The 22838-nt window shown below is 54.6% G+C and overlaps 6 protein-coding genes across 6 annotated transcripts; 4 read left to right on the top strand and 2 right to left on the bottom strand.

Annotated features, from left to right (window-relative positions):
* The first annotated feature begins 1335 nt into the window (after positions 1 to 1335).
* On the top strand, positions 1336 to 5106 carry BGZ61DRAFT_383561 (CAS/CSE protein). Its single transcript, XM_046242686.1, has 7 exons — positions 1336 to 1545; positions 1625 to 1767; positions 1863 to 2030; positions 2089 to 2259; positions 2315 to 3710; positions 3760 to 4063; positions 4120 to 5106. The coding sequence occupies exons 1-7, from the start codon at positions 1476 to 1478 to the stop codon at positions 4745 to 4747; spliced, it is 2880 nt and encodes a 959-aa protein (XP_046108209.1). The 5' UTR covers positions 1336 to 1475; the 3' UTR covers positions 4748 to 5106.
* A 471-nt stretch (positions 5107 to 5577) lies between these two features.
* Positions 5578 to 7608, bottom strand: BGZ61DRAFT_344537 (uncharacterized protein; the record flags this gene model as incomplete). The annotated part of the gene is made up of 3 exons (XM_046239708.1): positions 5578 to 7218; positions 7296 to 7463; positions 7537 to 7608. The coding sequence occupies 3 exons, from the start codon at positions 7606 to 7608 to the stop codon at positions 5578 to 5580; spliced, it is 1881 nt and encodes a 626-aa protein (XP_046108210.1).
* A 2432-nt stretch (positions 7609 to 10040) lies between these two features.
* BGZ61DRAFT_444528 (uncharacterized protein) lies at positions 10041 to 11222 on the top strand. The gene has a single exon (XM_046244977.1). The coding sequence runs from the start codon at positions 10323 to 10325 to the stop codon at positions 10725 to 10727; it is 405 nt and encodes a 134-aa protein (XP_046108211.1). The 5' UTR covers positions 10041 to 10322; the 3' UTR covers positions 10728 to 11222.
* A 1765-nt stretch (positions 11223 to 12987) lies between these two features.
* On the top strand, positions 12988 to 13662 carry BGZ61DRAFT_159459 (uncharacterized protein). The gene has a single exon (XM_046237450.1). It carries the CDS (start codon positions 13041 to 13043, stop codon positions 13512 to 13514), a length of 474 nt encoding a protein of 157 aa, XP_046108212.1. The 5' UTR covers positions 12988 to 13040; the 3' UTR covers positions 13515 to 13662.
* A 1305-nt stretch (positions 13663 to 14967) lies between these two features.
* Positions 14968 to 16779, bottom strand: BGZ61DRAFT_344108 (WD40-repeat-containing domain protein; the record flags this gene model as incomplete). Its single annotated transcript, XM_046239665.1, has 3 exons — positions 14968 to 15597; positions 15656 to 16059; positions 16110 to 16779. 3 exons carry the CDS (start codon positions 16777 to 16779, stop codon positions 14968 to 14970), a joined length of 1704 nt encoding a protein of 567 aa, XP_046108213.1.
* A 2913-nt stretch (positions 16780 to 19692) lies between these two features.
* BGZ61DRAFT_528715 (Dynamin central region-domain-containing protein) lies at positions 19693 to 22095 on the top strand (the record flags this gene model as incomplete). Its single annotated transcript, XM_046253296.1, has 6 exons — positions 19693 to 19745; positions 19801 to 19935; positions 20018 to 21404; positions 21463 to 21727; positions 21779 to 21863; positions 21927 to 22095. The coding sequence occupies 6 exons, from the start codon at positions 19693 to 19695 to the stop codon at positions 22093 to 22095; spliced, it is 2094 nt and encodes a 697-aa protein (XP_046108214.1).
* Positions 22096 to 22838: the final 743 nt, after the last annotated feature.

The raw sequence follows: 22838 nt of genomic DNA on the forward strand, positions 1-22838 counted from the left end.
AAGCTAGCTAGTTGCTAGCTGGGAGGCCTCTAGAGGGGACTGGTTCAGGTTAAAAGGGGTCAGCTAGAGCTAAGAGGGAAGAAGGCATCAATTTTTCCCTTCTTAAAGATTCCAACTAGAAGTCAGAGAGGCTGGAAGGCCTTAAGACAGATAAAGAATCTAGTATTTTGCTGTTCATAATTTTAAGAGATTTATTTTAAGCCTGCCTACCTGATATCGCAAACGTATCTAACCTCTGTCTTAAATAACCCTCAGATTCTGGGCTGCTGCAGGCTGTATTGATACCTTGCCAGCGAATTTTCCCGCGACAGACTCCAGGTCCCATCTCATGAGATGCTTCCCTGCTAGGAGATACGAACTTTAGATTGTCCCAACCTCTTATGCGAATCTTGGTGCAGCTTTGGGCTGACCAGTAAAGATACCCTTGCAATAGTCTCTCAAATGTGGAATCTCAGAGCAGGTTAACAAGTTGGATATTATTTCTATTTCTTTCTGCTGCTAAATTAGAAGATTTATTTAATTTTAATTTAATTTTTAGAAAAATTTTAAATAAAAAAAACTTAGAGTAAATATTTTTATTTAGCTAGTAAATATACTAAAAATTAAGCTAAGGCAAATTAGGAAATTATAAATACAGTTTAAAGGTTTAAGCTAATTAGATATATTAGGCTGTGTAGGTAAGTTTAAAATCGGTGCGTGTATGTTTAGGTACTCAGGCTACCTGATGAGTTGACGGGTGAGGAGGGGGTCGAGACTATGTAGCCTCAAGTACCTCAGAATCCAGAACAATGTGATACGGCGCAAAAGCAAATGCTAGGTGCCTTAGTTGGGTGGGATGTGTCATTGAGAGTACCTATCTAGGAGTGGCCATGTCTCAACCTGAGTCTCGATGAGGGTTGAAGCATCAATAAAACACACTCGTGCATAATCACCACTGAATCACTTGTCACCACCTGCTCCCCAACAGGACAAGTGCATCTTATGATTCCTCATCCCTTCCCGTCCACAGTGTGTTCACTAGCCTGCTCCCCGGCGATACCAACAAGGTACCCGAGCTCGTCTGTCTGTTGCAGCGCAGCGGCCAACGCCTCAGCCGTGACGGGAGCGGCTCTCGGCTCGCACCTCTCTCAGCCTAGATGCCTAGGTTTCCTACCAACCTTGGTGCATAGTAGCCTATCTCCCACTGTAACTGCCCCCCCACATGCCCTGTGTCCAGCACCTGGTAGGGGAGCTTCCAGACCAGGTTAGTGGCGGCATCCACGCCTGCTAGTGGTTTCCATTGCACCCAGTGCAACCAAGCAGAAAAAAAAGCCAGAGCTTTTTGTTTGCCTTGCAGCCGGGAGCTGACCTCACAACAGCTTGCACTCCAAGCCAACCAAACCAATCCTCCGCCATCACCTCCACCGCCGCCTCTTCTCCTCCCTCCCTCCTGCATCCTCCCACACTCCCTCACTTCTCCTCGCATAACCTCCATCATGGCGGCAGACATTGGCCACATCTCCCAGTTGCTTGACGCAACCCTCGATCCCTCCCAACACCGCAAAGGTACTTCGTCGTCCCGTTGCCCTCCCGCACCGTCGTTGCCCCGCGATCATTTGGCTAATAAACAAACCCGCCCCAACAGCCGAGTCCGCACTCAAGCTCGAGGCAGCCAAGCCCCAATACTCGCTCGGTCTGCTCAACATTGTTAGCTCAGGCGCTCTTCCTGCCAAGACTCGCCTGGCCGCTGCTCTGGCCTTCAAGAACTTCATCCGAACAAACTATGTGGTACGTCGACCCTCCGAATCCTCCTGTCCCGCCCCTCCCCGCTCGACCATTGAATCGTCGACGGAGCAAATGCTGAACTTGATTTGTCTGCGTAGGATGAGGAGGGAAACTACAAGTTACCTCAAGATGAGGTCATGACTATCAAAGAGCGCCTCATCGGCCTCATGATCGAATCCCCCTCTAACATCCAGGCTCAGCTTGGCGACGCTATTAGCGTGATTGCCGACTCTGATTTTTGGAGGCGGTGGGATACCCTCACTCAGGTGCGCTCCCCCCAATCTCTAGATGCCCTCGGCTCGCGCTCACAGTCTTTCTTTGTAGGAACTCGTCGGCCGCTTTTCCGCTACCGACCCCAAGGTCAATGTCGGCGTTCTCGAAGTCGCACACTCCATCTTTGCGCGATGGCGACCGTTGTTCCGCACCGACGAGCTCTACATGGAGATCAACCATGTCATTGAGACCTTTGGCCAGCCCTTTATTCAGCTGTTGGTGGTAGGTGGCGATCGTCCACCTTGGCACTGCACAATACTAACACGCTTCGTAATAGACAACCGACAAGAAGATTTCCGAGAACTCGGACAAGAAGGAGACTCTCCAGGGTTGGTTTGAAACCCTGGACCTCCAGATCAAGATTCTGAACGACATGTCCTGCCACGACTTGCCACCCATCTTTGAGGAGAATCTGGCCAGCATCTCCGAGCTTCTCCACAAGTACCTCACATACTCCAACCCGCTGTTGGAGACCGACGATGAGACCGAGACGAGCATAGTAGACACTGTCAAGGCTGACATCTGCGAGATACTGGAGCTCTACACCGTCAAGTACGATGAAGACTTTTCCAAGTACTGCCAACCCTTCATCGAGAAGGCCTGGAATCTGTTGTCCTCCACAGGCACCGAAACCAAGTACGATATCATCGTCAGCAAGGCCTTGCACTTCCTGACGGCCGTCGCCTCAACAAAGGAGCACTCCGGGATATTTAACAGCGAGGAGGTGCTCACACAGATCGTGGAGAAGGTCATCCTGCCAAACGTGGGACTCCGCGAGTCCGATATGGAGCTGTTCGAGGACGAGCCCATCGAGTTTATCCGACGAGATCTGGAGGGCTCCGACACAGACTCCAGACGCCGATCTGCCACCGACTTCCTCCGAAAGCTCCAGGAGAAGTTTGAGGCTCCAGTCACGACCGTCGTCTCCAAGTACATCAACCACTATCTTTCTCAGGACAAATCGGATTGGAAGGCCAAGGACACCGCCATCTACCTCTTCCTGTCCGTTGCGGCCAAGGGTGCCGTCACCGCCGCACAAGGTGTAAAGACGGTCAACCCCTTGGTCAATGTCGTCCAGTTCTTCGAGCAACACATTGCCCAGGATCTGATCAACAGCGAGGGTGTGGAACCTATCTCGAAGGTCGACGCCATCAAGTATCTCTACACCTTCCGCAGTCAGCTGTCCAAGGAACAGTGGAAGTTGGCATTGGGTCCTTTGATCCAGAATCTCAACTCGGACAGCTACGTTGTGTACACATACGCAGCCATTGCTGTGGAGCGAGTCTTGTTCCTTACTGACGACGCTGGCGTTCCCATGTTCCCTCGAGCAGACGTTGAGCCCTTCTCTAAGGATTTACTTGGTCACTTGTTCAAGCTTATTGAGAAGGAGGCGAGCCCCGCCAAACTTCAAGAGAATGAGTTCTTGATGCGCTGCGTCATGAGAATCCTCATCGTCATCAAGGATGGTGCTTCGACCATGGTCGAAAATGTCCTTACCCATCTCATCCTAATTACGAACGTCATGAAACAGAACCCGAGCAACCCCCGATTCTACTACTACCATTTCGAGGCTATCGGCGCTCTTGTTCGGTACTGCGCCCCAAGTAACGCTGCTCTCTTCAACGAGAAGCTATGGGAGCCCTTCCACCAGATCCTGGTCGAGGATGTCACAGGTAAGCGAGCAGATCTCGATGCCGAAAAGTCCGCTAACAAGCTCTCCAGAGTTCATGCAATATGTCTTCCAGATCCTTGCCCAATTGCTCGAGTCCAGCCCGGCTGAGACAATTTCGGATAACTACAAGGCGCTGTTGGGTCCCTTGCTGAACCCACCCCTTTGGGAGACGCGAGGCAATGTCCCTGCTTGCACCCGCCTCCTGTCGGCCGTTGTTCCTCGAGCCTCCCAGGCTATTATCGCAGAGAACCAGCTTGAGGCTGTGCTCGGCATCTTCCAAAAGCTTCTCAGTGGGAAGAAGTCTGAACTTCATGCCTTTGATCTCTTGGACTCCATCGTCAAATCTTTCGAGCCGTAAGTCTCTTATGTTGATATGCGATATATAAGACTCCCACTGACAACTATTCCAGCTCGGTTTTGGAACCTTACTTCGGCACCATCCTTCGCCTCCTCTACACGAAACTGCAAGGCACTCCAGCTGATTCGTTCAAGCTGCGCTTCGTCAGATTCTACCACCTTGTCTCCGCTAGATCGGAGGCTGGGTTCGGTGCTGACTACTTCATCACCCAGTCGGACCAGGTCGAGGCGGGCGTCTTCACGAAGGTGTATCCTGTTTTCGTGCTAGCTGAGACGGAGAAGCTAGCTCGCCCTGTGGACCGTAAGGTCGCGGTTGTGTCCCTGACTAAGACTCTCTGCGACTCGCAAGCCTTCGGGCAGAAGTTCATGAAGGGTTGGGCTAACAGCTGCCGCATCTTGCTCTCTCTTCTGGCTAACCCGCCCACCGTGACTTCCGGTTCTGGTGACGAGATTGTTGCTGAGGCAGATGTCGATGACATTGGCTTCGGCATGTCTTTTACCGCGCTCAACACTTGCAAGGCTCTTGTTCGAGACGACTTCCCTGAGGTTCTAGATGTTACTACGTGGGTCAAGGAGTTCATGGTTGCTGCCAACCAGCGACACGGTGGCGCCATCGAGGGCTTCATCGGCCAGCGTTTGAGCCCCGAGGAACAGGAGGCCATCGCGAAGTACATCCGATGAGCTCCCCAACACCTCCGAGCAGAGAGATGACGAGCACCCGGCCCAGTAGGAGGTCGAGGCGGGATTTGATAAGGATACCAGGAGTCAGGGAGGATAACTATGTATGTATGTATTGATGGGCGGGCGGGTGTATGGGCATCTTGAATTAGAAGATGAATGAAGAAAAAAGGACCAGGGCATCTGGAGCAAGATGCATAGATGACTGGAGAAAGAAAACGGATAAGAATCTTGCCCGTCGAAAATATACCACAATTTTACACTCATCATCAAGACTCGTCACGCTGTGTGCACGCCTGGGTCAACCCAACATGATTGATATTTCTGCCCTAAGTCTCCATCGTCGTGGTATGCGACGTCGGGGACCGCTCTAGGTCTAAACTTCCCAGGGCGCGCAGAAGATCGTGTCTATCTATCCATTCATGATGCCACCAGACGTGAGAGCTCATTAGTCCATGTTATTATCTGCCCTCCGGTTCGGTGGTCCAGACACGAATTCCACGCCCGTCATCTTCATCGAAGACCCCCAGCCCATGATTCCAAACCCCGTTCAAGTGTTAGGGCAGTAGGGGTTATTCAACATCAACAAAAACGCCAAGGACTGTTTGTCCACTTCTCCTCATCGTAAGCGTTATGATGGCGAAACATCATCTGGTATCAAAATCGTACAAAACATTCAAATCCGCCCAATATGCCAGTGTCCTTAGTCTCATATGGATGCACGCAACAAAAACAAACCAAAAAAGAAAATCAGTATCTCGAAGTGCAGATGTGAAAATGATGTCGTCGAGGTCGGAAGAGGCTTCATTGCCTTCTAATTCCTGGCAAATCGTTCAAAGGAAACCACCGTCGCTGCTGATGACTCCAACACTATTGCGCCATCCGCATCTCCGGTCGTTTTCGTCTCGGTCTCGGGGAGGCGCTCCGGTTCCTCGCGGGTTTAGCGTCCCACGGGGTATGGACGAGGACTGGATGTCGATCTCGCTACTTCCCCGGCTACTCCAACTAGCGTTCGTCTGGACTAGCAGTAAGCTGCTGGTGCTAGAGAGTCTCTTGGTAAACTCGGTGAAACTCAACCTTTTGGCACTGGTGGTAGACAGTCGCTTGTCTGCATTTGGGCGGGGGGTGCCTTCTTCGGAAACCTTGCTCGATGCCGATATTTCCATATTGGTCATGGCCGCTGCAAGCTGGGAGGGACTCTGTATCCTTTGTGATGCGCTGGGGCGACTTTTGGCGTTTGCGGTATGTGGCCGCACAGGGGGAACCTGGTTGGGTACGATTCCTGAGCCGACCCGGGTGTTGATTGAAGTCCTAGAGGTTGGTGGTCTGGCTGAACTCTGAGGCTGTGCGGGCTCATTTCGGCCAGCAATAAACTGCAAGGCGCGTTGTGTTGTGGAGGGAATCAATACTGGACCGCGCCGTTCTGGGATGTGGCCGTATGCGCCCTCATCCGAATCGTCCGAGTCTCTGTCCTGGGCCTCATCCGAGCTGTCAGATGCCTCGAAAGCGCTCCGTATTGCCATTTGATGCGCTCGTTCGGCGGCTTCCCTCTGTTTTCGTTTTTGGTCAGCTTCTCGCATTAACGCCTCAAATCGCGCCAACGAGCTCAATTTCTCTTCTCCAGGGACCTCCTGCTCAGACCCAGGTATGCACCTCAGTTGAAAGGCTCTGTCGAGGATAGTCTCGCGAGGCGCTGGGGGTGAGCTCGAGTCAGTCGCTGTGATCGAGGGCTGTGGTGTCTGTGAGCTCATACTGTCTCGCCCTCGGATGGGCGAGCTCATTGTTGAAGACCTCCCCTGAGCAGCCGTCCATCCCTCAATAAATTCGCCCTGGTATTCGCCAGTGGTGCCAACAGGAGAGGGGAGGTCAGAGGGGAGGTCTGTGGGAAGCACAGTAGTGTAGTGCTGGCCAGGGATCGGGTACATTTGCTGGATGGGGTAGTTCGCACTCGAGGGGGAGGAAACATCGCTTCTCTTAGATCGCAGACTTAGCGACTCGGAACTGAAGGTATGTGGCCTTTCGCGTGGCCCAGTGGACTGCGTATTTGCGGAGCTCTTGTGCTGGAGAGCGCGAGTATCCGATCGGCCAGGCTGATTACCGCTGGTTGGGCGCGAAAAGTAGTCGGGCTGATCGCGGGATCGTGGCGCAAAGGGGTTGGTGAATTGGGGAGACATGGGGCTCTCGGGACTCATGGGACTCATGGGCGACTTCTTGGACAGAATGAAGCGCGCCCAATCATGCAGACTGGGATGGTGGTCGTCAGGAGGCGTACGAAACCATAACGTATTGGCGCTGGTCTCCTTGTTCGATGAAATCAGCCCAGCAGCGCGGCTGGAGCGTCGTTTTCGCTCTTTGTCGGACAGAGTGACAATGAGGGTGGGTAGAACAGGGCCCTGCTTCCTGTGGGCGACCATTTGGACCTGGCAATCGGCAATACCGCTGATGGGCCATTGTTGGTTCGGTTCATTGTCCTCCTAAAGTTAGGTCTCGTCAACGCATGTTCTAGAGAAAGTTTCGGGGTGAGCCGTCAACCGGGCCTAGATCAACACACCTTGTGTTTGTAGATGAGGAGGCAGCATTCGTCGGTGGGCGTCTTTGCAATCGGTTTAGGGGTCAAGCTATTGTTTCGGCTGCTCGTCACCAGCTGAGAGTAGCTGGGATTCGAAGTACCCTGTTGACCAGCTGAGGTGATGCGCCTCCCGACGACTACGTATCGTGTCTAAAGAGTATTGGGGTCAGAGGGTTGTTCTTAATTTCAAATCAATCCCGGAGCAGACAACAACAAGACATACCTTCCAAACTGCCCTACCAAGAATCTGCCCTCGGTCTGGAGGGACCATGAGCAACCCATCCAGGCTCTCCATTGTCGGCACGAGAAGAGGCGGTGGTTGCCAGAGAGTGAGAAGCGAAGGGGGGAGAAGCAGGGGACGGGAGGAGGGGCGAGAGAGGGGAGGAGAAGGAGAAGCAACAAGATTAGGTGAAGATCAAAGTCGCATCATGAGGCAACACGTGGTGTAGGCGGCGTGGAGACGGCCAGAGACAAGACGACGGCGGAATAAAACAGATGGCCAAGAAATAAGTGCCAGTAGGGATGGAAGGCTGCGAGCGGGTGGAACTGATTATTACGGTGACGATGGTAAAAGCGATGCTGGTGATGGCAATAACGAAGTAGCAATGCGGCGCCTGGTGCTGGTGATGAAGCAGGTTCGAAGGCTGGGAGACAGGTGGAAGGCGAATGGGCCCATGGGCAGTCAGTCGCGGATAGTCGACGAACCCGGTCCCGGCGACTTTGTCTCAGAAAACGAGCGAAGGAGGAGGCAATGGTGGTGGTGAAGGTGGTGGTTTAACCGGCCTTGGCCAGACGCTGGAGATGGGACGGATGCGGATTCGGAGGTGGATGCAGTTGCGGTTGCGGGAGGCGAAGGGATTTAGGGCGCATGGGCGAGGGTCCAGGGCTGGCACGAGGTTTGGAGGGCGAGCCCCACTGTCCTTACGGGGGTCGGAGGGGGGTGCGAGGGGCGGGAATAGTGAGCAGACTCGATAGAACCTCCTGAGAAGAGAGCCCCGAGGACTGCTTGCAGTGCTTGGGCGATGAAGAGGGCTAAGGCAGGTACCTCCGTACTAAGGCAGGATGAGTGGATGTACCTACCTACCTAACCTTTTTCCCCCATCCTGGTCTTCCCTGGTCTCTCCTTTCCTGCCGGACTGGGGCGCTCCATTGGGAGGCGAAATTAAACCTCGAACAAGAATGGAAGGGACGGCCAGCTCCAGGAGATCCGGTACCTGCAAGCTACTGCATGGCAAAGTACTCTCCGAGGGCAAGGTAACGAAGAATCGTCTGGAGCAGGTCTCAAGCGAGAAGCAGGGCAGAGCGACTGCAACGTATTCGTAATAGTGCAGACACATATGATCTGCTACGTACTGCCTACCATACCTGTACGTCCAGAGAAGGAGTAACTTACCTACCTAGCCTACCTCCGTTCGTATGCCGTGCCCCTTTACAGCCTCTCTATCAATGTAGCCTTCAGCCAACTAATAACCGAGATCAATGCCCCCACGAAACCGGAAAAGCCCAACTTGCGCCCCCAAATCTGGCATCGGATCCGTCACATTTACCCCTCCAGGCCAAGTGAGCTTCTAGAGGAGGAGGGTGGGAGGATGCCACAGCATCTTACATATTACCAGGCACACAGCGTTGTACTACGTGGTATACATGCGTCCAGGGTGCAAGCCTCAGAGCATCTAGTGCATCGTGCGGCGACGCGGAGGGTGAGTGCAGAGTGCAGAGTGCAGAGTGCAGTCTGTGTGTGCATGCGCGTGTGGTGCTCTGTTATCCATCCTGGTTCTCCTCCTCCTCCTCCTCCTCCATGATCCATGAAGCGCCATCCACTCCCCCATCCGTCGTTCATTGTCAATTGCCCATTGTCCATTGTCCAGATGCTGCCCGTGCAGCACAGGGTTCCAAGGGGCGCTGTCGATCCCATGCGGACAGCCGACAGGGGTTGGCTGTGGAAGGATGGCATGGAGGATGTGGGTGGAGGTACATGGCGAGTCAGGTACCCCCCGGGTCGCTCCCCCTCCACGAGCCGGGGCGTACCTGCCGACAGGGAACGCGACTCAGGGCCAGCGTCGTTCTAGCAGGATGCACCTGCATTGGGATGCATTGGATGCTTCCACCATCCTTCCTCTGTAATGACCTGGGCTCCGTCAAGGCTCCATCAAGGCTCCATCAGAGAAACAAACACGGCTTTTCATCCCCTGCGAATTCGGGCATTTTTTGCCGCATACAGCAACCTTGGGTAAGGCATTGTGCTATTTACATCATCCTGTATGCACGCGCAAGGCATCATTCGTCACAGTCTCTCGTCGCCGTTGCTGTCGGCATCGCCGTTGCTGACCTTGTTGGTGGCTGGATGGCTGCTGACTGCTTACAGAATGCTGATGCTGCTGTTCCCGCCCGTGTGTCTCGTGGGTGTTCGTCCCGACTTTCTGATTGCACGAACCCACGTCCAACCCATGGCGCAGTTTCAGAATCGACCTGACAGTCTGGGAGGCCCAAACCAACCCCGGCATAACCATCGTCCCTCCCTGACAAACGTCGCCCGTGCCGGACAATGGCCCTGGCAGTGTAACCGCAAGGATGGGTGTCCTGGGGGGTCGGAGTGCGATCCTTGCTGGTTCCTGCTAGGGCCTTGTACCACAACGCTATTGTTCAAGCGCCCTCGGGAGACGCAGGCCCAGCAAGCCCAACAAGCCGAGCAACACACACACACACACACACACACGCGCGCACAGAGTGCCATCATGTCTCCTACCGTCTTACCATCCTACCTACTCCGTACTCCGGGCACCATTCATAACAACTTCCAAACCCCGGCTACTGCAGCCAGCCATCATCTAATTACAACATGCCCCCTCACAGCGAGATATAAAGACCAGACGAGTCACGCACCCGCAGTACTGCCACTCATCCAGGATTACCAGATCCAAAAAGTAACAAGCACCACGGTCCGAGACGGCAAGCCGGATAGCATACGTACATCCTCGGGAGAACATCCATTCGCGGGCTCACACACCGATGGCGGCCCAGAAAACCGACCTCGCGCGACGCAAGCCTCAGACATGGCCAGACAAGACCCATGAGACGCAAAGGGAACAGGCTTCGTCACCGCCCTATCTAGCTGTCTCATTAACTTGCTTCGCCGTCTCTTCCCACCCCAGCTATCAGCGGGAACACTACTGTATTGATGACAGCGGCGTCCGCAACAAGTTCCTCCCCATGTCTCTATCTCTATCTCTGCTCTGCTCGCCCTCTGACCCCATCCATCCTCGCCAGGTTCCCGGGGCTAACACCATGCATCCACCTTCGCGCCATGCACGGCCATGGATGCCCTCCACAAGGAGAACGCTAAAGCCCATGTGGCCGAGATATCCACTTCGTAGCGCGCCACCTGCCCGCTGCTTTACAGAAACTCCGTCATAGCAAGTGGTCCAGTACATGGGTGGATGCTCACGAACCTACGCTGCTTTCCCTCACCCAGGTCATCCCAGGATATCCCGGGTACCATCAGCTTACGAACCTCGGTTTTGCCCTCGCGTCCCTACCTTCTTCTCCAAGAACAGCCTGGTTTGCTCCGACCGGCCTCTTACTATTGCGAGGAGGTAGAAGGTTTCTCCCGCTTGACGATCGCCGTCCTTAGCTGGCGCCCCCACCATCGCGGCCCTATCCGCCGATCCCCAAGGACCGACAACCCATCTGACGGCTGTTACCGGCACCAACGGTTACATCTTGTCAGATTCACGGGTCAAAGATTTGGGGGGTCGGGAATCGGGGATTCCAAGGTAACATTGAGATTCCGCTCTTGTGGTTTATTCCCGACACAGTTGTAGGTAGTTCGACCGCTCAACTCGGAGTTTTTGGCTGCACCAGCAGAAAGAGTCCGACTACGTACCAGTTTCAAGGACAAGATACCTCGCCGCTCCTCTCCACTCTCCTCTCCACTCTCCTCTCCACTCTCCTCTTTTGATCTTACTTGACGAGCCATCTGCCTCTTCCAAGGTAAGCCCAATCACTCAATCAATCATTGTCACTGTAACAGGGGCTCCCTGTATCATCGTAGTCAAGTGTTTGGTTCAACAGGGGGATCTACCGGTTCTTCCGCGGGGCACTCGGCCGGCACTGTCCTATTCATCCGCCAACAACAACCGTTCTGCCTGGGGGGCAAGGGACAACGAAGAGGAGTGCAGCAGCAATATTGTCCGCTTCGGCCCTTCCCACGTCTCTAGACGCGCCTCGTCGGCCAACCCGCGGCAGCACGAACGCACACTTTCCCGCTCTGGCGCCAGGGGTGAGGGCGGCACAAGAAGCGCACTGGGAAACTGGAACACCACCGGAGCTGGTGGCTTGATGCACATGGACATCCACCAAAGGTAATCAGATGAGTACAGAGTATTCGTACGGATGAAGGAGCCACGCCGACCTAGCTTGATGATCCGTCTATGAGTGTCGTCTTGCTCTTTCTCGTCGCTCTTGCTCCCGGCCCCGTTCCCGTCTCCCCACGTTTTGGTGCAACTTTGACAGGGCCGAGTGAACGATGCCGACTATGCAACTCCAGCCGGGTAGGCTTACCAACCGGTTCACCGGCGATATTGTTCCTGGATGCGGCGGGCGATAAGGTACTTCGACCACATGGTTACGGCGCATGTACGCGCAACCCCATTCACGTCGTCATTCCGGGCGGCTTACACAAGATCTTACCAGATCCGACGCTGTTTGTCTGCGAAACGCGACCTGAGACAATTTCTTTGCCAGGTTAGTAGGATCCTACTCTGCATTCTCGTAACGTGCCACTAGGGCTTCAGGTAATGTCTGACAGCCGAGCATTCCATTGCCCCTTGCGATGTGCATACTGGCTGGTCTGCTGTTGGTGGCGTTCAGACGGGCTCCACCACGTACAAAGAAAGCAGTCTGTTTCTTTTTCTGCCTCGTCTATCTTTGTTGCTAGCCATCGGACGATCTTCCTAGAGTATTTCTTCACTCGGTTACTAAAACCGCGAGCATCGTGTCATACTCCGTACAGCATCAATTGAGGGTCCGCGGACCGAGACCGGCCTCCAAACTCCACGGCCCCTGTAACGACGAATCCCGCCGAGACATCAATGCCGCCACCCACGGTTGGCTCACACAATTCTCGCAATGCACTGCACTGCACCGTCCATTGCTTGGCCATGGTCGACCGCCACCCGTTATGAGGCCATTATGCTGTAATGTCAAGCACCAAGTCACCATTCAGACACTTCGATAGCCGACTTTGCCCAGGCCTAGACTACTTGCCCCTCGCGCCAACCCAGAAAGACGCCAGCGCAACCGCCAACGGCCTGGAGTGGCAGCTCGGCGTCGTCCATGGCACTATTATGTAGCGATGGCGCGCTGCGTCAAAGCTGAGGTCGGATGGACAAACGATGGCCCGGTCAGTCCATCCTAACCCCTGCAGGCGGCGAGGCGTCGCCGTTCTGGAAACGGCTTCGACCGTCATGGTCCAGGCGGTCCGTTCCATCGCCGAATCTCAATCTCCCTTCCACACGAAAGCGTCAAGCCTTTGGATCCAGGCGGGGACGAATGACAGTCCTCGCTTGCCTGACCGCCTCGAGAGGCGGCTTGGCCTGTTCGTTTTGTCGTCTGTCATCGTCGACTCGTGATCCGGGGTTTGCCAGGCCTTGGGGCCACCCCCCCCCCCCCCCTCGAGCAGCCCACACTTGGGGTTTGACGCTTGCCCCGTATCTCTGTTGTGCGCAAATGGCGTGCCCTCCCAGACTCCGTACCTCATCTCGCCATGGCCCGCAGGCCCCAGTCCTGTCATCGTGTCGGCCATGCAGGTACCGAGTCCAGCCGCATCAACTCTGCGCGGACTCTCGGACCCGTCGTCTTTCGGACGTCGCATTGCCGGATCGCTCCTCCAAGCCTCAAGACATCCACCCACCCACACTAGCAAAGTCGGATCCAGGAACCGCGCGCCGTCGTGTTGATCCCTCCTCAATGCTCTCACCTCTCACTAACTTCTCACTAACCTTCCTCACTAACCTCCCACCTGCCCATCTTGTCCGCCGAGATGTTCCCGTCCCAACTCTATCCCACGGCTTCACACTGATGCCACGCCGGGCCCATAACAAAGGGATCCCGGCCCAGAAGCCTCGGCCCCGGACACGGCTAGCCACGATACACATAAACTACCCCGACCTGATGCCGAGATGCCACTGCCAGATTACGTAGTAACCAATCCCAACCACAGCGCCGGTGAAACCACCATTCAGCCAGTGGGCAGACCACGACCGCTATAATCGTCCACCGTCGCTCGTCCACCGTTGTCTATCGGCAGCCCAGTAACCCCGGAAACCCCTCACTCCACCCACCATTCTTCTTTTCTCTTTCCTCGACCGACTCCCGGCCTCCCAATACGCAACGGCTCTCTTTGTGACAGGTCGTCCGCGAGCACACCCACTCAGCAGAGAGACAGAGAGGCACGTAGGTCAGAACTCCAGGTGGAGGCGTGGCTTCAGCGTGATGTGATGGCTTTGCTCTGTCCTCTCCCCACCTACACCCCTCAGCTGTTCCCCAAGGTCCACCCTTGTTTCCAGCCTCAATCCGCAGCCAGACGCAATCCTAGCAGCCAGTCGCCCAGAAGACTCTTGTGGCTTTGCGATGAAAGATCGGTGCTAAAGAAGCATGCCTCCGGCTGCGGCGTGTATGGTCCCGCGCGTCGTGCTTCTGATATGCATAGGCATGGACATGGATTGATGCGCCCACGGCCGTATATTGTCTAGACTAGGTGCTACGTAGCACATAACCAGGGGAAAGTCCACTTTGCTACTGCATCTATTCGTAAAGAGTATTGCTATTCGCATACAAATACAAGCCTCTTTAGCCAAACCTCAGGGCAAACCAATGTACCTAGACCTTACTTTGACTTATATTTATTAATAAATTGGACTTGATGAGATAAAATAAAACAAATAGTTATGAGGGAATAAATATTGTGAATTAGTCTTACAAACTTATTAGGATGGTAGATGATTACCAGTAGGATTTAGGCATGCAGTGATGTGCGCAAGTAGCAATAGGTTTGTGTGCGAATAACTTCGTAAATTGGGCATGCACAGATGGACGAGGTAGACCAAGGCAGATATGGTTATGTAAGTGGGATTGCTTGCGTGACAGCCAGTCTACCGCAGAGAAGTAGAAGACAAAGACCAAAAATACAGAACCCGTCGTCTCTGCTTATGAACCTCGCCTCCAGCCGTTGCTCCAACGCCAGAAATGACAAGTAGAAGTAAAGGTGCCTTATCCCCCCTCCCCGTAATAAATGGAAAATATTAGCGGCGCTTTGTGTTGCGGAAAAAAAGGCGCCCCTCGTCGCACATGCTTCCATCGTCCCAGCATCCTCTTCTAGTATCCCAACAACAGACCAAACCCTCCTTTCCCGCGTGTAATGGTGAGTTAGAACTGGCTATATGATGACGTCTTTGACTAGTTTCCAAGAATACAAAGCCGACCAAGAGATACCTCCTAGGGCTCGCTACTCTCTGTGATCCTCCACCCGTTGGATGAGCCTCTGTTATAGCGGTTCCTGATGTCCAAGCTGCGAGAGTGGTTCGACCAGCTGGATGGTCTTAGTTAGCCAAGCCGTCCAAAGGACTAAACTGTGTCCAAATTTGAGGAGAAATACTTACATCTTGACCCGCCCGTCATCGCCACAGGACGCCAGCATAAAGGGGTCAGCAGGGTTCCATGAAACAGCGTTGCAGCGCGGGTGATGCCCGGGTAGACGTTCAACGGCGGCGCCCGTGTTCTTGTGCCAGATGAGGATATTGCCATCCTCGCTACCACTGATGACGAAGCTCTCGTTGGGCCCGCCGAAAGAGCTACGAATAAGGTATTCGCCGCCAGTGTGGCCGAAGAACTTCTGGACGGAGTTACGAGTGACAAGATCGATGAGCTGAGCCTCACCATCACGCTTGTTCACAAGTAGGTGGCGCGAGTCCTGGCTGATGCTGACGGACGTGGGACGGGCCTTGAGCTCCATGTCAAACTCGAGCTCGCGGGTGATGGCGTTGTAGACATGAATTGTCTGGACGTCGTCAACGGCAACGAGCCACCGGCCGTCGGGTGAGCCGCAGAGATCTTGCACGCGGTGCCTCTTACCCCAATCGTAGACCTCCTCGTCGTTAACATTGATGGTACAGAGGCTGTGAGCGCGATCCAAAGTGCCGACGACGAAGGATAGGTTGTCACGAGCCCAAACACAACCGCTGACGGGCTCCTCAAAGCGCCTCAGCTTTTTTAGGAGCGATCCGGTCTATAAAATCGCGTTAGTTCTGCAATATTGTTGAAATCCCCTTCGGAGTGTCACTTACATCAGCATCCCACAACCGCGCGTGTTTGTCTTGCGAACAACACACAATCATAGAGTCGTCAGGGCTCCACGAGATGTTACCGACACCACCATCGTGATCGCTCAACAAACGCAAGACAGCAAACGTCTTAGGGTCCCATAAAACGACCTGCTCTCGACTGCCACAAGCTGCTAGCTTGGTCCCGTCATGAGAGAATTGGACTTGCCAGACCTCGCCAGCCAGGTCAGTGAGTTCAATCGCCACCTCGGTCGGGAAATTCCGTCGATCACAGAAGTGGTCAGAGTACAGTGACGGTGACATAGCCTCTGTGTGATAGAGGCAAGTGTCGATCTGGCTCTGTTTAACTTGCTCGAGAAGGACGGCAAGGCGGTTCTCGGGCAACATGACGGATGGGGATATACATTCTACCCCATATTAGCAAGATCCGGCACATATGCACTCGACGTCGACTTACTAGATAGCTCTGATAATAGGCGCATTCGAGACACCCCATCAGCTCCATCCCATTCTGCTTTGGTCATGAGATCGTCCGCAGACCGGCACATAAGCAGACTGGATAGGAAATGCAGCTTCGCAGTGTCGTGTGAGAGCGGGGTCAACTCTCCCCGGAGCACCATAAGAGCACGGGTAGTATCCCTCTGTTCGAGAAGCTCCAGGAACTTCTGTTGCCGCAGCCAGAACCTCATCACGTCCCGATCCGAGCCGAAGGCCAAAACAAGCCCGTTCCCTTGCACATTACTGTCCTCGTATGATGCACCAGACAGCAGCTGCTCGGCCACCGTCCAAGAGCCACTCAGCACGGCTGACCTAAAACCGGCAACAGTTGGGCTCTCCAACTCGAACCCACTCTCTTGGCTCACATTCTCTGCCGCAGTCTGATATCCCATATCCGACAAGGCCTGGATCAATAGCCGGGTAACTTCTTGGCGATCATGGCCAAAGTATGTGGGAGGTCGCTGGGTTCTGGTAACCGGAGAATTGCTCTTGCCGTTGACTGCTGTACCGGCTTTATGACCATTCATAACGCCTGCCGTGGATGCCCGTTGCGACTGTGCCCTGGATGACCCATTCGAGTAGCCCAGGGGCGCCCCGTTATGAGGGTCTGGTGTATCACTATCGCCCATCATAGCGTCACCTCGTCTTCGTTTGGGGCCGGGTTCGCGGGTGGTGTCGTCAGCGCCAGAGCGTCTCGCGCTCTGTCCGGGGGCAGGTTCGAGCTCCGATAGTACGTCGGGTGTAGAAGAACGCTGGCGTCGGCCGAGGACCTGGGATGGTGCTAGACTCGCAGGTCGGGCGGGACGGGCACTCGAAGAACCTATATTCGCAGTGCCAGTCGAGGCTCGATTCCGGAGAGGCTGAGGGTCTGAGGGAGCGACAGAGGGGGGGTCGTAGGGAGTGGCAGAGGGTTCAGTGCTGGACGAGGTCGAGGGGGGTAGCGGCGTGGCAGTGTCGTCGGAGGTGTGAACGGGGAGTCCGGAGCGGGCGCCGGAGGAGTCCAGATCGGCCTCTCCGCGGCTGTTGACCGCGGTGGGATCGAGCGTTGAGGTTAACGGGAAGCTGACTGGGGGCCAGAGGAGTCCGTTGTTCGAGAGAAACGGGTTCGGCGGGGGGATGCTGGCGAGGGAGCAGCTTCGGACGATGGGTGGAGGTGAGGTGTCGTTGGGAGCGGGAGGTGGAGGTGGAGGCGGAGGCGGCTCTGGAAGCAGGTATCCAGCAGCAGGACGGTCGAGAGGCGCATGTGACTGACAGAGATGTCTTCGGGAAGGCGGTTATTCCAAGGAATGCGTATGGTTGTGGATGATGGGCGTTGAGTGAGGAAGAAGACTCTGGTGGTTGGTGGTTGGAGGTTGGAGATTGGGAGTGGTGTGTCGGGAAGAGGATGGCCGTGGCCGTGCTGGGTTCCGTGCTGGGCTCCAGGATGCTTCAGTGGTGATGAGATCCAGTAGGAGGTCGTCTAGCGCTGTGCTGAGCGCTAGCACCTCCGATTTCTAGGGATGTTTGCTCCTACTAGTGCTACCTACTAGGGCCCCTTGTGGCAGGCGGGACGAGTGGGCGGCGACTGGGAGACGCCGGGGCAGGGAGGGAGGGCCCGGCCAGTGACGGCCCAGTGAGGCTTCAGTGGGTTCCAGCGCTTGGCTCCAGCGGCCTTCGCGGTTGGGGCGATTGAAGAGGTGCGCTGGCGAGTGAGTGGGGCGACAACCTCGATGCTAATGTCCCTAATGGGAATCTGGAACCTGACGTGCTGAGCTCACGATTATCTCGCACGGGGTACGGGAAGCAAGGGGATATATATCCAACATCTGGGTGGTACATCCAAATGCTGCGGTTGTGCAAAGTCTCAGCGTGCCCTTTCTGTTCCACAGTTTCCTTCTTGTGCCTGTATTTGTACGCCACCGTAGTGCCAAATGCCGGGACGCCTCTAACGTCACCAAGTAGGAGGATGTAACTACCTCGGAGGCAGGCCGCCGTCCACAACCACCACCACCACATCACTAATAAGCTGGCTGGGGGCTGGAGGAGCAGCTGCAACTACCTAGGTACCTACCTAACCGATGACGTCCACGTTGTCCCCTCGCACGTCTCGCCTTCTCGTGGAGAAAGCAGTGCCGACAGCCCCGCCAGTTGCTCGTAGGCAGATGCGGCGTCTATTCGACAACCTCTGGTCACAAACCCTTGTTTGCCAAAGCAAGTCACCGCCGTAATTGCTACAATATACGATGTACTGTACCATGCACAGACGTGATCAGGTCGTATGGTTTGCGGTTGGGTGCTGGCTAAAGGTACCCTTGTGACTGATGACCCCACCGTGAACAGCCTGCTGATAAGCGATTCCCCTCATCCAACCCGTCCAGAACAGACCAGACGCATGCCAAAGAGTAAGCGTTTGTCTCACTGTACGCTCTCTAGCCGAATGCTTCCATCCTTCCTGTTGGCAGCTTGGATTAGGCAATCTCGTTCGGTTATTTGGTTGAGAGGTCGTGTTATCATGAAACCCCGTGACATAAATCGTAATCCAAATGCTTGCTATCTAAAAGCGATTTCGAGGCCCCCTGACTTATTTAAAGATGACAACACCCTCGTCGTCAATACGTATATTTGCATCCGCGTATACAAGGCCTATTTCAAAACGTGGTTATTTGTGATGCCTGTTACAGGTCGGTTTCCATATCTCTGGCCACGTAGAATCCCCACCCAAGCTGAGGCATATGTTGTAAGTGATACAACGAGTTCAGGCCGAGGTCGAACAGGGTAGCATGCATCAGACGCAAAGGCAATACGGATATCAACAGAATAACCGAATGTACGTTCTAGGCTGCCAGAATCGCCCTCGGTGTACACGCACAAGAAGTTATCTACTTACGAAATAGGCAGTATCCCTCGTGGTGGCGGGTCTGAACCACGCACAAGGCACCCGCAATAAAGAAACACATCAGCTGGTGACGTTATCATCCAGGCTGCAGAATTAACCCGAACGCCCCAGCCACAACCGGGGTCCAGGGTCCCATGGATAGCGCTGTCACGTGGCCTTACTGTCTGTGAATTGGACAGGCCGTACGGAGTATTTGCGGTGAAGACAGTTGGAAAAGAGGCTACCTAGAGAGGGTCCAGCCATAGAAGGGAAGGCTGTCGCGCCACGTGTGGCTTAGAATACAACGCTCCAGGGCGGCGCAACTTTAGTGCCTTGTTAGGCTCGTGAACTCGGTGTCGTCCCGCCAGTTGCTAAGCCCTCCCTATTCCAGCATCTCAACGCCGTTCATATTTCACGACCGCCTCCGCTAACCATCCCCTTTCATCCATCTCAACTTAAGAGACACCTACGCCCGCGGTCTGCAGATCGGCCCTGCATTCCCGTCTCCCAGCCTTGAGCTCGCGCAACGCTTCAGAAGTCCTCTCCCCGGTCGACCGCCCCTCCGCCAGCTCCCACCGAGCCGCAGTGCCCAGCGACCAACCCCTTCCACCTCACCACCACCGTCCTCGATCCAGCCGATCCTGGTTATACTTGAAGTTCTAGTGGAGGATATATCACGATCCCGACCATGAGCGGTTCCCTCGCTACGCCGGGTGGCATCTCGGATCCCGCCCTTATCCAGTGAGCCCCCCCGCGGTCAGGCCTCCAAGACACATGTCTCTAACCTCTCCTCCAGGCTCGTCAACAAGCTTCAAGATGTCTTCGCGACCGTTGGAGTCAACAACCCCATTGATTTGCCCCAGATTGCTGTCGTTGGTAGTCAGTCAAGTGGAAAGAGTTCAGTGCTTGAGAACATTGTCGGTCGAGACTTGTGAGTACCCCACCGCCTTGGAATATCCCCCCCTTTCCCCTTTGCGCTTCGGAGCCATCCGAAGCTAACATGCTGTTCCCAGCTTGCCCCGAGGCTCCGGTATCGTAACTCGACGACCCCTCGTCCTCCAGCTCATCAACCGTACCGCGCAGACCAATGGCGTAAAGCAAGAAGATATCGACGCTGGCTCAGACAAGGCCGCCAACCCCGACGAGTGGGGAGAGTTTCTGCATATCCCCGGCCAGAAGTTCTACGACTTCCAAAAGATTCGTGACGAGATTTCCAGGGAAACCGAGGCCAAGGTTGGTCGAAATGGCGGCATCTCCCCTGCCCCAATCAACCTGCGCATCTACTCTCCCAACGTCCTCACCCTGACCCTGGTCGATTTGCCCGGTCTGACCAAGGTGCCGGTGGGAGATCAACCCCGAGATATCGAGCGACAGATCCGAGAGATGGTTCTCAAGTACATTGGAAAGTCCAACGCTATCGTCCTTGCGGTCACCGCCGCCAACCAGGATTTGGCCAACTCGGATGGTCTGAAGCTTGCGCGCGAGGTCGACCCCGAAGGTCAACGGACGATCGGTGTCCTGACCAAGGTCGACCTGATGGATGATGGCACAGACGTCATCGATATTCTCTCGAACCGTGTCATCCCTCTTCGACTGGGCTACGTCCCTGTGGTCAACCGAGGTCAGCGAGATATCGACAACAAGAAGGCCATCAATGTGGCGCTGGAGGCGGAAAAGAACTTCTTCGAGAACCACAAGGCCTACCGCAACAAGAGCTCGTACTGCGGAACGCCTTATCTGGCCCGCAAGCTCAACCTGATCCTCATGATGCACATCAAACAGACCCTCCCCGATATCAAGGCCCGAATCTCCAGCTCCCTGCAGAAGTATTCGTCCGAGCTCGAGAGCCTTGGTCCCTCCATGCTTGGCAACAGCGCCAACATTGTTCTCAACATCATCACCGAGTTCACGAACGAGTGGCGAACAGTCCTGGACGGTAACAACACTGAGCTGTCCAGCACCGAACTGTCGGGTGGTGCCCGTATCAGCTTCGTCTTCCACGAGCTCTACTCCAACGGTGTCAAGGCCATCGACCCGTTTGACGTTGTCAAGGATGTGGATATCCGCACCATACTATACAACTCGTCTGGTTCCTCCCCCGCTCTCTTTGTGGGCACCACCGCCTTCGAGCTGATCGTCAAGCAACAAATCAAGCGACTCGAGGACCCCAGCTTGAAGTGTGTCTCCCTCGTCTATGATGAGTTGGTCCGCATCCTATCGCAGCTGCTTGGGAAGCAGTTGTACCGCCGGTACCCTGGGCTCAAGGAGAAGATGCACACTGTCGTGATTGGCTTCTTCAAGAAGGCCATGGACCCCACCAACAAGTTGGTCCGGGATCTCGTCTCCATGGAGTCGTGCTACGTCAACACTGGTCACCCTGATTTCCTCAACGGCCACCGAGTAAGTTATTTTCATGTGCCGGGACCTCGCCGTGATGTTGCTAACTTGTTGCCTCTAGGCAATGGCCATCGTCAACGAGCGATACAACCCCGCCAAGCCTGTTCAGGTTGATCCCAAGACTGGCAAGCCCCTTGCCTCAACTCCCCGTGCTGCCAGCCCCACTGTTCCTGAGGCCGGTGCCGACGGAAACAACTCGGGCTTCTTCGGTAGCTTCTTTGCTGCGAAGAACAAGAAGAAGGCCGCCGCCATGGAGGCTCCTCCCCCTACACTAAAGGCCTCGGGCACCCTCTCAGAGCGTGAGAACATTGAGGTCGAAGTCATCAGTATGTGCATATTCACCCCTTATTTCCCGTTCAGCACTAACCGTTCAACAGAGCTGCTGATTTCCTCGTACTACAACATTGTGAAGCGAACCATGATTGACATGGTTCCCAAGGCCGTCATGCTGAACCTTGTCCAGTAAGTTTTTTTTTCCTTCTCTGGGTTGCGTTTCTCAGGGGAGTCAGCTCACAACAGTTACAGGTTCACCAAGGATGAGATGCAACGAGAACTCCTCGAGAACATGTACCGAACCGACACCCTAGACGAGCTTCTGAAGGAGAGCGATTTCACCATCAGGAGACGGAAGGAGTGCCAGCAAATGGTCGAGTCTCTCTCTAAGGCCAGCGAGATCGTCAGTCAAGTACAGTAATGCGCTCAAATCCACAACAAAACCATGCCCTCCTTGTTCACTTCTTAGCCGGCGTCAACAAGGCCAGACCGGCCTCTCGCTTCTCTCACACACCACATCGCCGCTCATGGGAGCCACTGGAGACCAAAGTCTTGCTTTTCCCCCACCCCCCTTCCCCACCCCCTTTGCCACGCAACAAACACCCCGAGCATCTCAATTTTTCTTCGATACCACCAGTTGTGCAGGAGGAGAGACCTAGAGTAGACTGCTTATGAAATTATGCGGGATGGATCATGATGGTTTTCTCTTTTTTTGTTCTCTCCCCTATATGGAGGCCCGGAGGAAGGGTGTCAAGGGGACTTGACCAAGGGTTGTCGGGAGCCGGAGTACGGAGGTTATGCGCGTGGGCTGGACTTTGGGACGTCTCCTCCGCTTTTGTTGTCACCATTCTATCTACTCGACTCAGTAGCATTGCAGAGGTTAGGTAGAATATACATAATCATGTTCCTCCTTCTTGAAACTTGGACATGCAGTACCGGAATGAAGAGTTATCTCACAGTGCCTATAATGTGTCAGGAGCAAAAGGCTAACTATCTTGTTGGATATTGTTTTATTTCATCGAGACTTTATTGGCCGTTTGGCCTCTCTGCCCACGCATCTGTCGGGACGAAGAGATGTCTTGACGAGTTCTCTACCCAAAGCTAGAACTCGTGTGCCCTTCGACATTTAGACGCCATCTACATCCGAGTAGATTTAATCTCATT

The sequence above is a fragment of the Ilyonectria robusta genome (genome assembly GCF_021365365.1).
Source record: "Ilyonectria robusta strain PMI_751 chromosome Unknown BGZ61scaffold_4, whole genome shotgun sequence".
Taxonomy (NCBI): Eukaryota; Fungi; Ascomycota; class Sordariomycetes; order Hypocreales; family Nectriaceae; genus Ilyonectria; species Ilyonectria robusta.